Below are 15,766 nucleotides of genomic sequence, written 5' to 3' on the forward strand. Positions count from 1 at the left end.
TTGAGCACTCAAACAGCTTTTTTCCTACAAACTTGGTTCACCCATTCATTCATGCTTAAGCACTTTTAACCGATTGTTCACAAACACACACAAACACTCTGTTGGATGCATCAGATGTAAACAATCCGCTCTATCTCCTGATCCTAAAGCTACGACACAAACTGTTTCACCTTAGTATTAATACACCGGTATACTTCCTAAAATCTACCAGTCACTGGTCAGCACTAAAGTATTGTACTTGAAGTACTGATGACTGAGGCAGAAGTGGTGAGGATGATTTCAATGAAAAATTAATGAATCGCATGACTTACATGAGGGCTAAATTTAATGGGAAACCCTCAAATTGTTGTTGACATAACCACAATGTCATCCCCTTGGTGCTGCAAAGGACAAGTTTTGCACAAAGTCATTACAGCAAATCATTAATATTGTTTTAAAAGAGTATCTCATGAGACAAATCCCTGTTAACTGAAGTGATGGGATAGCCAGCGATATGGCTGAACCCAACTGTGATAAACATGGTGGCTAAAACCATAGAGACAACACCCTCATAAACTGATTTAACACTTTGTTAAGCACCAAACTCTTTATGCCGTGCTAAAAATAGAACACTAGAATCTTAGTGGAGCATTGCTGACGCATTTTCTCACTGGAGAGTGTCCAGGGACCACAGGGTCAGGAAAACCTGCCTCAGAGAGAAAGGGAGACGTCGAATGACAGAAGAAAGAGTGGGGAAGCGCCTGGGGGTGCGGGTGGGGGTGACGGAGGGGGCCGCGGTGTGGATTAGAGAGCATCAGAAAATAGTGCTAAAAATTTCTGAGAAAACAAGTGGGTGTCTGTCATCAGCAAGTCTGGATATTGTAGCCAACAAATGGGAGGGCTGGGAATGAATGTGGAGTCCCCCTGTGAGGGGAAATATGGGGAGGCAGGAACGGATGAGACATTTGAGTAGCAACAAATCTCACAGGACAAAAATCTTTGACATTTGACCCTTGGCATCTTTCTATCATATATAGAAGGCTGCAGGAATATTGTGTCATTACTCAATAGTATGCATATGCATTAGAGTGCAATGTTGTGGTAATGATGGATAACTGCAACAGAAAGAAAACAAACAATAGCAAGGAAAGATGAATAACTCTCTCCAAGGAGTGGAAAAGGGAGGAATGATATGATATGACTGTTCTGGGGAGAAGCAAAAATAATGAAAGAAGAGAGTGAAGCACGAGTGAGTGAACACGTGAATCACACTTCTGAGTGACCTTAAAAGGCCACATGGTTGAGCTGGGGACAAAATGAGCGAGTGAAATGGGGCCTCGGGTTTATCTCTGTGAAGCTCTGCTGTATTTATAGATCATCTCAAAAAAGAATCCCTGCCCCTTTGTAACCCCCCCCTCCCCCCACATCTATCATCCCTCCCCCATTTTCAATTAGCCCCTGATGGGTGGAGTAAAGCAATCAGGAGTAAGTACAGCTCACCCGGAGCCTGCTCCCTCAGTCTGCCACAGACTCCACACAGGCACACACTCCTCAGACAGGAAGGTAAGAACCAACTCTGTTCAACTGCTCCACTCTCCATGTATTCACTTGTCCATTCTTCCACCTATCCATTCTCCTCACTGGTTTTCATTCACCATGTCTTCCATTCTCCACCACACTGGCATCCTCCTATCTGCCTCCCCACCCACCTTCTCTTGTTCTCCCTTCTTCCACCTGCAGAGCATTGTCACTATTTAACTACCTCTTCCATCACCTCACTTTCCTTTCGGCCTGTTTCATGCAGACTGGATTCCTTATTTAGTAAAAAGCTCTTCCTTAAATCATCCAGTGATGGGTAGGCTAGTTATCTTGAACCTTTTCTGCTCCCTTCTCTTTAAAACGTAAACCTAACTTTACTACTATAAAACCAGCCACTTCCTAATAACTTCTGTTGCTTTTTATGGCTTTACAGTATTTTGGTGTTTTTAGATCACACTTTTTCTAAACTGTACAAAAACTGTGCTCTCTCTCATAGAAATACAAATGATTGATGCAGGGTTCAGATTTTTAATTGGGTTTGCCTGAAGGGGGATCAGCAAATCAGATTAGATCAAGTTAAGATCAAATTAATGTTTAATTCTGTGTAACACTTAGTTCCATTGTCCACTTACAAGGTTGCTATGTGACTGAAAAGGATATCCTTCAGGACTGTTAGGTCAGGAGAGTAGAACACTAAAGTGGGCTAGCATCTGTGAAGATGAGTAAAAGGCTGCGATTTTAAGCTTTTCTCCATCTTTTTTGGCGTTATGATGCAATCGCACAATTCCTTTTTGCAGTTTCACTCTAACTAAACGTTCTTAGACCCAAATATAAATGTTCCAGTGCATGCAGATAATGCCATACATGCAGAGATCTTATTAAAATACTATAAAATAAGCAGTTCTCTACAAGACACCATGTTTAGACACAAGAACCTTTTAATAGTTCACTTTTCTGTAAACTGGCTGTAGCTCAGGTTGACTCCCAGATGGGGAGCATCAAAGAGACCCCAGAAGCTGGGAAACAGCTGCATGGCATGTCTGAATGGCTGGAGCTTTTATTTGCGGCAGTTCAGATTAGCCTTTTTTTATTTTTAGGAGTCAGATAAATCCTTATATAAGCTAGGTGAGTCATGGTGGGAGTGATAAACAATGAGGGAATGTGGGAGGGCGCTGAGAATGCTTAGAGCAGAAAGGACGGGCAGATTAAACATCTCAGCTTCAGCAAGATAAAAGAAACTAACCTTTTGAGTGTGGGGAGCATCGCAAATCACTCACGGACCACTTAGGTGGGAATCTACGGTGATCAAAAATAGATCAAAGGGAAGAACAATAAGATTATGGGGATGACAACAGAGAGCAGCTCAATTCAAACCAGAAATATGAATTTAAGCTTGGGGTTTCTGGAGGGGTTTTTTGCAGGGTTTTTTGTGTCTTGATCTGCTTTATTTGGTGAGAGCTTGGGTAGTATTTAATTCTGTCTTGGAGAATGGAACTTCATCAACCCTTTTTTTTGCCATGCATCTTCTCTGTTACCCACAAAGAAATACTCAAATAAATCGCTTATGTTATCCTCGTTTAACCAAGAGTAGCTGTATAGGCACAGGTGGGATAGCCAAGAGCTCAACAGGCAGACCACAAACAGCTGCAGATTGTGAACAGTCATTATTACGAGTGTCGTTTAAACCCACTTATGCACGGACGCGCGCACACAGTGACAAGGGATACTGCGATCTGGCGCTGACAGCTGGAGGTGAGGTGATAAATGGGTCGGCGTATAATGGCGTAGTGTGTGCTGGTATGCAACGGGGCAAAAGTTGACTGTCTCTAAGCAGGACTGATAGGAGTTATTTATATCCGCCTCATCGCTCACCTTCTCATCTGTCACAAAATGAAGGACGCCTGAGAGATGGGAGAGGAAGATGAAAGAGGGAAATGCATGGAAAAACTCCCCAACTTGTAAAGTGACAGGTCTACTAATGCGTCCTAGAAAACGCTATTTGTTTGAAGTTTGATTTCTAAGAAATGGCTCTCTGATGATTGCCAGCATCGCTCCAAGGATTAATTGGAGCAGGGAAGCAAAATGGCAAAAGTTTCTATGGTACTTAATATAAGCGTTCATATCCTGTATATATAATATTACCCTTAGGCTCTTTTGTTTCTTTCTCTCTCAGCTGAGCAGTGCTAGGTCAAAATGACAGAACGCTACGACTGCCACTACTGCAAAGAGTCCCTGTTTGGGAAGAAGTATGTTCTGCGAGAGGAAAATCCCTACTGTGTGAAATGTTATGAAAGCCTGTACTCCAACACCTGTGAGGAGTGCAAGAAGCCTATTGGCTGTAACACCAGGGTAAGAGATATAAAATGAAGAAATGCATACATACAAGAACAAGTAGAGAACAAGAACAAGAGTACTGCTCTTTCTGCAGGATCTTTCCTACAAGGACCGTCACTGGCATGAGGAATGCTTTAAGTGCTTCCAGTGCAAGCGCTCCCTGGTGGACAAGCCCTTCTCTACCAAGGACGAGCAGCTCCTTTGCACCGAGTGCTACTCCAACGAGTATTCCTCCAAGTGCCATGAGTGCAAGAAAACCATCATGCCAGGTAGGAAGAAAACTGAAATAGATCAGCAGAGTAGCTAGAAAAATTAAAACCTTAATTTGTCACTCAATTTTAAATTGGATCATTGCATAAATAAAAAGTCTTCTGTCTCACTATATAGACTGGTTGGTGCAGATTATATTATATCAAAGTTGTAATGAGAATAAAATCTACTATTGTAGGCTGAGTTATAGCTGACTTTCTATGCTGGAAAAACAGAGCTGTAGCCCGGAGGGTGGGAAAGCACCTCAGAGGTCTGAAGGTTGCCTGTTCAGTTCAGGATCTCTACAAAAATAAGGATAATGTGGAGTAACTTAACTAAAGCTAAAATTGAATTAAACCAAGTAATAGAACTAGATTGAGAAGTTCGAAACAGTACTGATATTGTTTGTGCTAGGTTACCTTTTTTTTCATTTGATTAGCTGGGCACGATACATGTCCATTAATCCTGTTTGCCCACATTGCTGTAGTACAGTTATAATAATATAGGGTATAAACACATTAATAGGTAGAAATAAAGTAACATCTAATTACTAAGTATTTGTATCCTATTCCTATACACTTCAACCTGAGCAGTGATTGGTATGGAGCGACATGCGGCACATACTATAGAATAAAACCATACCTTGTTAGGCCTTTGGAGTACTAGAACATGTATACTATGTTGACCCAAAATTGAATTTAATCATTAGTTGTAAACATACTATTTTCTGAAGGCTCCAGAAAGATGGAGCACAAGGGGAACAGCTGGCACGAGACCTGTTTCACCTGCAAGCGATGCCAGCAGCCTATTGGCACCAAGAGCTTCATCCCCAAGGACAACCAGAACTTCTGTGTGCCCTGCTATGAGAAGCAGTTTGCCATGCATTGTGTGCACTGCAAGAAGGTAGCACATCCACTGCTACATACAATGATATCGAGTAAAATGTACTTTCAAAGTAGCTCTCCATTAGTTCCATTTTCACACTACATGTTATTGTTGCATGTGTAACGGCACTAAAGTGTGGCAGTAACCCGGTTCCCTCTAAATAGCCCATCACCACTGGCGGGGTGACCTACCGTGACCAGCCCTGGCACAAGGACTGCTTCCTTTGCACTAGCTGCAAGCAGCAGCTGTCTGGACAGAGGTTTACCTCCAGAGACGACTTTGCCTACTGCCTCAACTGCTTCTGCAACCTTTATGCTAAGAAGTGTGCCTCATGCACCACCCCCATTAGCGGTAATCTTTGGGTTACTGGGTTAACAGAACCTAATAAGGCTCATTTATAACAGGTTTGTCAGTTGTATTGACTTCAACTTGATATTCTCAGGTCTTGGGGGCAGCAAGTATATCTCCTTTGAGGAGCGTCAGTGGCACAATGACTGCTTCAACTGTAAGAAGTGCTCCGTGTCCCTGGTTGGCCGTGGCTTTCTCACCGAACGCGACGATATCCTGTGCCCAGAGTGCGGCAAAGACATCTAATTCAGCCCGAGTGATGACCGTTACATCTGACGGGATGACCGCGTTATGATCAGGGAACGATGCAGAGTTGATAAATTCTATTTGAGCACAGTGCATGACACCTATAACATCGTTACTACAAAGCAATACTATGAATGTACATGAAATACAAGCTACTAACAGTGTTCTTTGAGATACGAGAGTTCATTTAAGTTAAATGTTCACTATTTGAGGAAAGAAAAAGTAATTACTAATCAATAAATGTAGGCATGAATCTGCTGTATTGTGCTCATGAAGAGAAAATGTTTCCAAGTAGATACTGTAGGAAGAATTCTGAGGAAAATCTACAATATTACTGCACACTATCAGCTTTGCAGAATAATAGTAATTACTGCTTTGTGCATGTAATTAGAGTTTTTGTGACGTTTAACCACTTAAATATTAAAAATGCATATTTATTCGTATAAAGGAATAAATATGAATACATTGCATGAAAGATGAAAAATATAAATAAATAAATTCTGCATGAAATAAGATGATTTCAGGATTTCTAAACAAAACAAAAAAACAAAACAAAAAAAACAAAAAAGATTAAAAATGGCAAAGTCAAAATGTTTTTATTGGTAACTTACAAAAAGAAAAGATTAAAAATGTTCCAGAAAAGCACTACAGATTGCTCGGTGGAAGATTTTTATCATTTCATTCAGTTTTACTCTAATGTCCAGTTGAACACCATGTCAAACATGACACATAAAGCCCGTAAAATTTCTTACATAATTAAATCAATAAACATCCTTTTTTTTTTTTTTTTTTTTAAATTTAATTTGTTATTTTATAACACTTTTGTACAAACACTGATTCAAAGCACATTATCCGGTGTGTTTTAATGAACTCCACATCAGTAACTGCAAAGTCAATTCTCCTTTTCTCCAGTAAATAGACTTCAAAAGTTCTGCATTCTTGGTTTTGCCCAAGCTCGTTTTATGTGTCTGAATTATTAAAAACTGGTATTCAATTGCAACCCGGTTTCTTAAAAGTTGGAAAACTGTAAAATGTTAATACAATTTGCAAGACATATCAACGATTGAAAAACAGGTTGTTGTGTTTTTAAGTGGTATGTTTAACACTGTGTCGCTCACCACAGGTAAGTGTTTGGAAAATGAGGAGGTAAATTCTTGTAGTTCTCAAAGTCTTGCTTGGGTTGAGATTTCAGGTCTTCTTTGGTCATATTTTTGGACGTTTTTCCTACTAAGCTACACTGTTGGCTTAGCAATGTTGGCTAAAATACGCAAGAGGCCTCCACAGAAAAGTCTTCTGGATGCAAGTATGTGATGCTGTATTGTTTAGCATTATTGATGCCTTTACAGATGTTGCTCAGTCTATGTTCACTAACGTAAGCCTATGCCAGCACAGTTGCTGCCTTTGCTCTTGGTGTCAGTAAGCCAGGCCGTCCCCCTACCACACGATTTTCAAATACCGTATGACTTCAAATTTACATTTTTCTTGTCACATGAGAGCATTTCATTTCACTTTAATCCATTGTTTCTTGTTTTTTGTTTTTTGTTTTTAACTTTGCATAGTGTTGTTTAACTTGTATTTTTGGTTTAAATAATTTGTGTTAATTTGTTCATAAAGAGAAGATTATCTTTAGATTAAAAAAAAAGAAGAACAAAACAACAACAATTATAAAAAATATAAAAACAGACTGAAACGATTTGCAAATTTTATGAAATTTAATTAAACCACAATTTATTCACAATGAAACATAGAAAACATCAAATGTTTAAACGGAGACATTCTATTATTTCATAAAAAATACTTGCTTAATTCAAATTTAATGGCAGCGACATGTGATGGGGCCACAAATGGCTGAAAAATAGCTCATACTAAAAAATACAACTGGAACTAGTTTGCAGCTAATTGGGTTAATTGGTAACAGATTGTGACATGAGCTGGTATTAAAAAAAGGAGCATCATAGAGAGGCAGAATTTCTCAGAAGTAAAGCTGTGCACAGGTTCACCACTCTGCAAAGAATTGTGTTCACAAATTTTTCATCAATCTATTTTAGAGTAATGGTCTTAAATGTAAAATTGAGAAGAGTTTCTCATTATCTCGGTACATAATATCAGCAGAATATTCAGAGAATCTCTGTGCACACCAATAAGGTGAAAACTCAGTATTGGATGCCTGTGATCTTCGTGCCCTCGGGCAGCACTGCACTGAAAACAGGCAGGATTCTGTCACAGATCACTGCACAAGCTCAGGAAGACTTTCAGAAATCACTGTCTGTGAACACAGTTCACTGTGGCCTCCACAAGTGCAGGTTAATGCTTAACCTTTAAAAATAAAAAAATAAAAGCCCTATGTCAAAATGATCCAGAGACACAGCTGTCATCTCTGTGCCAAGGCTCATTTATAACTGCCAAGAAAAGTGGAAACTGTTCTCCAGTCAGACGAGCTGAAATTTGAATTTCTGGGGGCGGAAAACATGGATGCTATATCATCTGGATTAAAGAAGAGAGGGACCATCCAGCTTCATCCATGTGCTCAAAAGTCTGCATTTTTGATGTTATAGAAATGTGGCACATCATAACACGAAAAACACAACAAAGATGATCCAAGACTGTTGAACAGCTAGAATCTTCTATCAGACACGAACAGGACAAGTCCGCTCCCAAAACGTCCAGCAGCTGGTCTCCTCAGTTTCCAGGTGTTTACGGACTGTTGTTAAAAGAAGAGGTGATGCTACACAGTGGTAAATGTGGCCCTGCCCCAACTTTTTGAGATGTGTTAAGGCCATCCAATTCATGATGACTTTATTTTCTTCTTAAAATGGCACGCTGCCAGGTCAAACATGTGATATGTTTTCTATATGTTGTTATGTTGTTGTGAATAAAATATGGGTTTATGAGATTTTCAAATCATTGCATTCTGTTTTTATTTACATTTTTGCACAACATCCCAAAATGTTTGGAACAGTATTTACAGAAGTGGTCCTTTTGAAAGACTCGGCCTCTCTGCGATGCTCTTTTTATAAACAAGTAATTACTGGTCTACTAATAATAAAGTTCAATATTGTTTTTATTTATCCCATCGTTATGTGCAGCATATGTAAAATCTCACACCAGAGTGACATTTCAAAATCCTGGAAAACTGTAGTGCTCAACAAATGCAAATCTCAGTTGAATTCATAACAGAAATGATAAAAAGTCATTGATCACACAACTTCTAAAATGTGATGCTCCCCATGATCTGTCTATATTCATTTGCAATACACCAAAGAAACAGATCTGTCTTATAACATGTCTGCATTGCCTCTTGCTTACTTCTATTGTTATCACGTTATAAGATCCTTTAGCATCCAGTTGAGAACACAGCCATCGCAGCCATCATTCATCACCCCGGGGCCTTTTAACCTAAACCAGCAACAGAATAAAAAGAGCAATAATTCACCTCACTCATTTTGGATGGGACTTAATGCAAGTTGCTGATTAATGCTGGTAAGGGCACTTGAGGTTTTGGAAAACATCAAGGAAGCTCGTGACTTCATCCCGGTTTGTAAGCTCTTATAACTGAATGGCAACAGTTAAGCAGCTTTGACCCACAGCTAGAAGGGTTTCCACCTCGTTCTGTGGATAAATGAGTTGGGAAAATTGTGATGGGACACCTAAGGTAGTGGGCAACCACAGGTTACAGACAGGGAAAGGTGTGGTCTGTCTGCCGGACCTTGAGGTCCCATCAGGTCTGTATGAAAAAGAGGCCAAAGATCAGGGCCAAGTCACACGCTGGATCTTGTTCTTCACTTCCGGAGACTTCAGTGCCCCCTAAAACGATGAAGGATAAACAGGCATTATGAACTGCATATTTTTCTTTTTTAAGAATAAAATGATTTTTATTATAAATGTCCTTACAGATTCTTTAGAATATCTCCAAACACACAAACAATATGAACACTTGTGGATTACTTTCTTTGTGCATGAATAAGTGAGGAGAGAAGTTCCTACCGACGTATTTGCTTCTCGTTTGAGGTTTTTTGTGTCACTGCTGCGCTGACTGGATGGAGAGGAAGATGTGTTGCCTGAGAGTTTGCGGATGGGGTTGGAAAGATTTGCTGCTGGTGGAGGTTTTAACCTGTCGTTGCTTCCTATTGACACTATACTTCCCTCTGGTTTCTTCACTTTCAGTGGGCCAGAGTGAGAGGAGCTCCCATCGTACACAATCAGAGGCCTCTTTCTACTGTGGTCACTGCTGGAGCTGAAAAAACATATTAATCAGTTTCTGAAATGCATTAATCTTATTTTAACATTACAGGCTACAGTTTTCTTTTGTTTTGCCACATTTACACCTGGACTTTGTCTGTACGTGTTTTCCAGATACTGATATATATTCCATGGATTAAAGTTATTGTTTCTGTTTCACAAACTTTTGAATATGTTGTTTTACATGCATTTTTATTCCTATAGCTTGCTGAAAGACTTCCAACCAGGACAGAAACTGTTAAAGCTGAAAAAAGTGCACCAACATCATATCAAAACCAGTGATTTAAGAATGGGATGTCACTTAAGTTCATATATGTGTGAAGCCAGATGAGCAAGTACTTTTAGCAATATAGTGCATCTGTCCTGGGGCCTTTCACAGAGTTGTTACGTCTGTTGACTGATCAGTGAAATTACAGTAATAATTAATTAATAATAATTACTGTGTTAACACATTCGTTTCGCCTTTCATAGAACTGGGCAAATTATTTGGTCCAAATTCTAACATCATAGTCAAATTATTTATATGCAGACAGCCTAAAACTGCACATGAAAGTACTAAATATCTGAAGCTGTGGACCCATACTTGTCTGACCGGTGAGCTACCGGCGTTTGCTTCCCTCGGCTCTTCTCCATCCTCCGTCCCCAGCGGGTGTTGGGTAAAGTCCTCTGCGGCAGAGGGATGATATGCCGCAGGTAGAGCTCTGTGAGCTGGTCCCTGCTCCCACAGTCTCTGGTACTCACGTTTTTCTGATTCAGAGAAAAATATCTCCACTTTAAAAATCACAAGCAGCGCCTCGAGTTGAGAGTACTTAAACAGTAACCAGAGATGTGTCCTGCTTGTTAGCTTGCATGCTAACATTTCCACATTCTTCATTTATTCTCGCATCAAATCACATTTCTAGAGTTCCTTTTAAAACACCGACTTACCTCATTTAAAACTAGCCTCATAAAGTCCTGAGACAACAACTCAGGGTGAAGCAAGAGATCCGCATCGGAAGTACCAGCAGCCTTTCCATTTTGCCCCGTGGAAGTCGCCATGTTTGCTTTTCTTCTTCGCTGTTGGAGGTATACGACAGTTTGCATCCTTGAGATTACAGGAATATTACTGCCTCCTACTGGCTTTAGACACTTAAAACCGTTTACATATTTGGTATGTATTTTTTAGTAGTGGTTATTTTCCTCTATAATTTTATTTCATTTCAGTTCGTTTTTATTACTTTCAAAAGTCTATTTCTTATTTTTATTTTAGTTAATTCTTTTCATATCTAGTTTTAGTCTAGTGTTAGTTAACAATAATAACCTTGATGAGCATCATTATTTTTGGGGTTTGTTTGGTTCTGTTTTTGTTTTTGGCTCATGTGGATCTTATTTTTAATTCTTGGATGAAAATACTTTTTTTGCATTTCATAATCCTAAAGCATGCTCTGGGAGGTTGAGATCAGTTGACTGACTTGAAGAATATCCTATTTCTTTGCCATGGGAAACATTTGGATTGCAGTATGCTTTGGTTCATTATGCATTTGATCTGTATGATAAGTTTTGCAGCAGAGAGTATAGTTCTGTTTACTTCGCAATTAATCCTGCTACCTCCATCAGCAGTCAAGCTGAAAATCTGCACTTGACTTGCGTAATCCACTGGGGTGGTACACAGGGATGACATAAAAAAAACTATACCACTGTCGTGGCCCTTAACAAATAATGCCCTTGTGCAGGGCTTGCTCTTTTAATGTAATGAGCTTACTCGTTCCACATGTTTTATCGTTAGAGAGGAAGAGAGTCAAAGAAACTTTAATCCAAAACTATATTTATTTACATATCTTATGTGACATGATAATGCAGTTAACACTCATTCCTCTATAACAGAAACATTAAGACTCATGAACCAGCTGACAGAGGGCTGTGTTTCTACACAAATTTCATCAAACACTTTTTAACAGTGGTCTGACTTTCATCTGAGAACATCACCAAACATCAATACTGTAATTTGTTTTTGTTTTTCTGAATCTTAGCACATAACTGACAACATAATTATTATCAACGGTACAGCTTCAGACTAATGAAACAACAAAATGACAGCTCAGGGACAGCACAGGAAACAGAAAAATAAAGCAAAAATGGAAGATATAAAAATGTTTTTTTAAATGTCAGTATATTTCAGAAGCTTGCGTGGCCATGAAGCTGAATGAACACTTTGACTTTTTTTTATTAAAACAGCAGACAAATGATTGTCACCACCAGATCAGTTCAGTTGTCAGCAATTGTGATTTTCACATGACCTTCCCCAAACGGAGGGAGTCATGGGACTGTAAATGCTCCAGTTTCAATAAAGTTAAAACCAATTTGTTCTTGTGGTAACATGTTTTTGTTCACAAGAACTTTATTACATTAAAGGGAACTTCAGTAACATCCCATAGCTTATCAAAAAGTTAAAAACATTAGACTGCATTGGGTTTCCTCCCTGTGTCACACAGCTGACTGCGTCTCACTGCAAACATAGATATTGCTGGGCCTCACTCTTCTGTGGCTCCTGCCCGGCACTCTGGGACACAGTCTGCAGCTTTTCGGAATGAACTCCTGACAGGCCTCCCTGAACTTCCTGATCCTCCAGCAGTAGATGACGGGGTTGAAGACCGTCTTCAGGTAGCTGAGCCACAGAGCGCCTATGCTGATGGGGTAGAAGACTGAGCTGTAGTAGAACTGCCGGCTGAACACGGCCAGCAGGCTGACGATCGTGTGAGGGAGCCAGCACACTGAGAAACCAACAAAGAGGATGAGGATGGTGGTGAAGGCTCGGGTTTTGAAGCTCATGTCCACCTTGACCTGAGGCGGCCGCTGCAGTCCAGTAAGTCTCATTTTGCTGACTTGATTTAGGGCTGGCAGACAGGAATGCTCGGTGGTGTGGTTGTGGATGCGCAGGGTGTTGCGGCGCACCGTGTTGAGGATGCACATGTATGAGTACAGCATGACAGTAAATGGCACAAAGAAAACTGCTACAGCCAACAGGACTGTGTATCCACGGTCTGCCAGGGACTCGCTGTATCCCAGCACGCACTGCGGTGCCCAGGCGCCCCCGATACCTGCCGCGCCCGCCCTCCACCCAACCACTGACGGCAGGGACACACACAGGCTCAGCACCCAAGAACCTGCGATCAACAGTTTAGCTCTGTGCGGGGTCAGTTTGTCCTGCCGCTGCACAATGATCAGGAAACGGTCCACGCTGATAATGAGGAGGATGGACACCCCCTCCAGGACGAACAGCCAGTACAGCATGATGGAGGCGCGGCAGAAACCGCTCCCAAAGCTCCAGTCTGCAGTGGCCACGGTGACTGCAGTGAAGGGCATGCAGAGCAGAGAGAGCATGATGTCTGAAAAGGCCAGAGTGGCAAGCAGGAGATTGATAGCAGAACGCATGGCAGGTTTCTGGTAAACAATCAGACACACGATCGCATTGCCGAGGAAACCGATAGTAATCATAAAGATCATTATGGCTGCCAGGGTCACACGGAGAGTGACTGATATGAGAGGAGTCGTAGCTTCTGATGGGAGGCTTTCTGACGTTTCCTCTACGCTGTTCGGGTCCATGCAGTTACACTCCTCCATGAAGCTTTCATTACAAAAAGCCATAGCAGCGATTATTCAGGGATATGAGATCAGAAAAGGTGAACATTTCCGGCTATGCCTGTGGTTCAAAGGTAAAGCTGTCCTGCAGCAGTTGAGATTCCATGGGACTACCTGTGATTAAAAAAAGACAAACAAAAAAAACATTCACATAAGGCATTTGTGAATAAAAAAGAAAAACAGTCAAACCCATTAGTAGGATGAATCAGAGATTTTAATGGATGGTCTCTTTAGAAGCTGTGATAAATGTGCCCAAAAACAATAGAAAAAAAGGGAGTCTAATAACTGATCTATTAGTCAGTGAGAACTGTAAACATGAAATAGTGAGAGGAGGAATGACGTCCACTAAATGTGATCAACCCAGAAACACACCACACTAAGAGTTACAGCCACACGGGACAGAGATGTGTCGTTCACGGTCCTCACTGAGGTTGATGATTAACAGCCAAGCTGCTTCACACATGAATAGAAATACACACATTTACACATCACCCAGGGTGTAGTCAACTGTCAGCTTAGCAGAATCTCACTCTTGGTTAATGCTACAGATGGTGACACATTTGTGATGAAACAGAACCTTCTTCAAGAGGGCCGCAGTTTTTACTTCCTGCTGCCGATCGAGGGACCAGAGTGTAGAGATTTAGAGTTAAGGCTGTTTTGAGGTCACTGTGGCATTCACGTCCCCCATGCAGCCCTCCAGTCTGGACAGGTATCTAGCACCTGGGCCTAAGGGTCCACTACCCGATGCTTTGTTGCCTTACTTACCTACTCTGATTTCAGCATCCAATCAGCAAAGTGTAACCAAGCTAACATTTATCCGAGTATTTACCTCTCAGGATATCTTTGATGAAAAAAGCTGTGTGGCTTCAGTTGTGTCTCGAGTCCCTGTTACACATCAAAATTGTAAATATGCTGCATAGTTGATAAAATAGCCTAAAATAAAATAGGAGCCAGACAGACAGGAAAAGTGAAAATATGCCTTTTTAGTGACTGTAGCTACATTCTGGCACACGCACAAACACACAAGTCGTGGCATAGTGTTGCCGGCTGTTGCCACGGCAACAAGGTCAGCGGCTCCATGGCAACAAGCAGCCCTTACTCTCATCTCTTGTACAAGAGTCTACGACAAAATATTTTCTGGATCACATGATTCGCCGAAAGACTTTTTTTTCCCCAAGACGCAACCTCACAGTCAGAGAAGAAGACTCCCTGACCGCTCGCCTCTGTCTTAAAACCAGATCACAGCTGTTTGGTGTCAGCAGTGAACAAACAAATCAGCCTGTTTACTAAGACAATAACAATTTCAATCCTTCACTTGTACTGAATACCAGTGATCTTAATTATGCTGCTGAGCTGACTGCTAGCTGCAGATCTGCAGGGTGGCCTAATCTTAAGGCATCTAAATACTCTAAAAACTCTTATGATGTACATGTGATTTACAGCTGCTCTGATCATAGCTGATATTTACTGATTTACACCATGCCATCATCTCCATGTGCTGATTCTCCCTTTCTTCATTTCTTTCTTTTTTTTCTTGTCATGGCTCCTGCACCGACCCTGTACAGCCTGTTCTTGCCTTAACATGTAACAGCTTTCACACACTGGCCCGTCGCAACAGGCTAAATTTTGCATATATTACACGCCAAAGACACAACGCCCTGTTTTTCTCTGCGCACTGCCCTACACAATGAACCATAAATGAACATCTGCAGGTGCTGACGGGACTTACCTTGACTATTACCGGGTTGTGTACTCGTCTCTCGTCGAGCCAGTCAGCTCGGTGACGGTGTCTCTCCTCCGGTGCCTGCTGAGGTCTTCCAAAAATATCCCACTTTGAACATTTCACTGCCGTATCGATCCCCACCGTGCCGCCTGCGGATGATGCTGACGCCAGAGGAGCAGGTGGTCTCACATTTAAAGGAGCATTGTGTCAAAATTGACCATCCTTATCATCCTAATCCTTATTATTGTTACGATTTGCACGGTCAACTGTAGGTATAGTGTGAATCGAGCAGTTGCTGATGTGCCGAATATCCGAAGGAAATGAACGATTAAAAAAACAACAACTCGGTAATAGTTATTTATTTACTTCCAAGATTTACATTAGTATAACATACATTAATGTTCAAAAGTATCGATCTACACCTGTTCATCTTTGGATTTCGGTGTATCAGTCCCAGTGCCACAGGCGTTTCCTATAGAGTCAGGCCCTGAGCCATGCAGTTTGCCTTTATAAATATTTGTGAAAGAATGGGTCGTTTTGAAAAGCTCACTGCTATACCAGGAAAGTGCCTTTACAAAATTTCCAACCCTCTTAGATATTCCACAA

The 15,766-nt window shown here is 41.0% G+C and overlaps 3 protein-coding genes across 9 annotated transcripts; 1 reads left to right on the plus strand and 2 right to left on the minus strand.

Moving 5' to 3' along the window:
• The first annotated feature begins 1,433 nt into the window (after nt 1-1,433).
• LOC146500479 (four and a half LIM domains protein 2) lies at nt 1,434-6,093 on the plus strand. Of its 2 annotated transcripts, none has more exons than XM_085136148.1 (6): nt 1,434-1,542; nt 3,700-3,867; nt 3,947-4,121; nt 4,835-5,004; nt 5,151-5,337; nt 5,429-6,093. In XM_085136148.1, exons 2-6 carry the CDS (start codon nt 3,712-3,714, stop codon nt 5,578-5,580), a joined length of 840 nt encoding a protein of 279 aa, XP_084992274.1. In that variant the 5' UTR covers nt 1,434-1,542; nt 3,700-3,711; the 3' UTR covers nt 5,581-6,093. The 2 variants fall into 2 exon arrangements, with proteins under 2 accessions (XP_084992274.1, XP_084992273.1); XM_085136147.1 differs by having other exon boundaries at nt 1,437-1,542; nt 3,692-3,867.
• A 284-nt stretch (nt 6,094-6,377) lies between these two features.
• Nucleotides 6,378-10,896, minus strand: tslig2 (tRNA splicing ligase complex subunit 2). Of its 2 annotated transcripts, XM_085136150.1 has the most exons (5): nt 10,747-10,896; nt 10,403-10,566; nt 9,565-9,814; nt 9,287-9,384; nt 6,378-8,976 (listed from the first exon to the last, which is right to left on the minus strand). In XM_085136150.1, exons 1-4 carry the CDS (start codon nt 10,855-10,857, stop codon nt 9,328-9,330), a joined length of 582 nt encoding a protein of 193 aa, XP_084992276.1. In that variant the 5' UTR covers nt 10,858-10,896; the 3' UTR covers nt 6,378-8,976; nt 9,287-9,327. The 2 variants fall into 2 exon arrangements, with proteins under 2 accessions (XP_084992276.1, XP_084992275.1); XM_085136149.1 differs by having other exon boundaries at nt 6,378-9,384.
• On the minus strand, nt 10,747-15,499 carry gpr45 (G protein-coupled receptor 45). Of its 5 annotated transcripts, XM_085136145.1 has the most exons (3): nt 15,167-15,499; nt 14,267-14,322; nt 10,747-13,551 (listed from the first exon to the last, which is right to left on the minus strand). In XM_085136145.1, exon 3 carries the CDS (start codon nt 13,441-13,443, stop codon nt 12,283-12,285), a length of 1,161 nt encoding a protein of 386 aa, XP_084992271.1. In that variant the 5' UTR covers nt 13,444-13,551; nt 14,267-14,322; nt 15,167-15,499; the 3' UTR covers nt 10,747-12,282. The 5 variants fall into 5 exon arrangements, with proteins under 5 accessions (XP_084992271.1, XP_084992272.1, XP_084992269.1 ...); XM_085136146.1 differs by lacking the exon at nt 14,267-14,322 and having other exon boundaries at nt 10,747-13,547; nt 15,173-15,499; XM_085136143.1 differs by lacking the exon at nt 14,267-14,322.
• Between the last annotated feature and the right edge of the window lie 267 nt (nt 15,500-15,766).

Source organism: Neolamprologus multifasciatus, chromosome 16 (assembly GCF_963576455.1).
Source record: "Neolamprologus multifasciatus chromosome 16, fNeoMul1.2, whole genome shotgun sequence".
In the NCBI taxonomy this organism is placed as follows: domain Eukaryota; kingdom Metazoa; phylum Chordata; class Actinopteri; order Cichliformes; family Cichlidae; genus Neolamprologus; species Neolamprologus multifasciatus.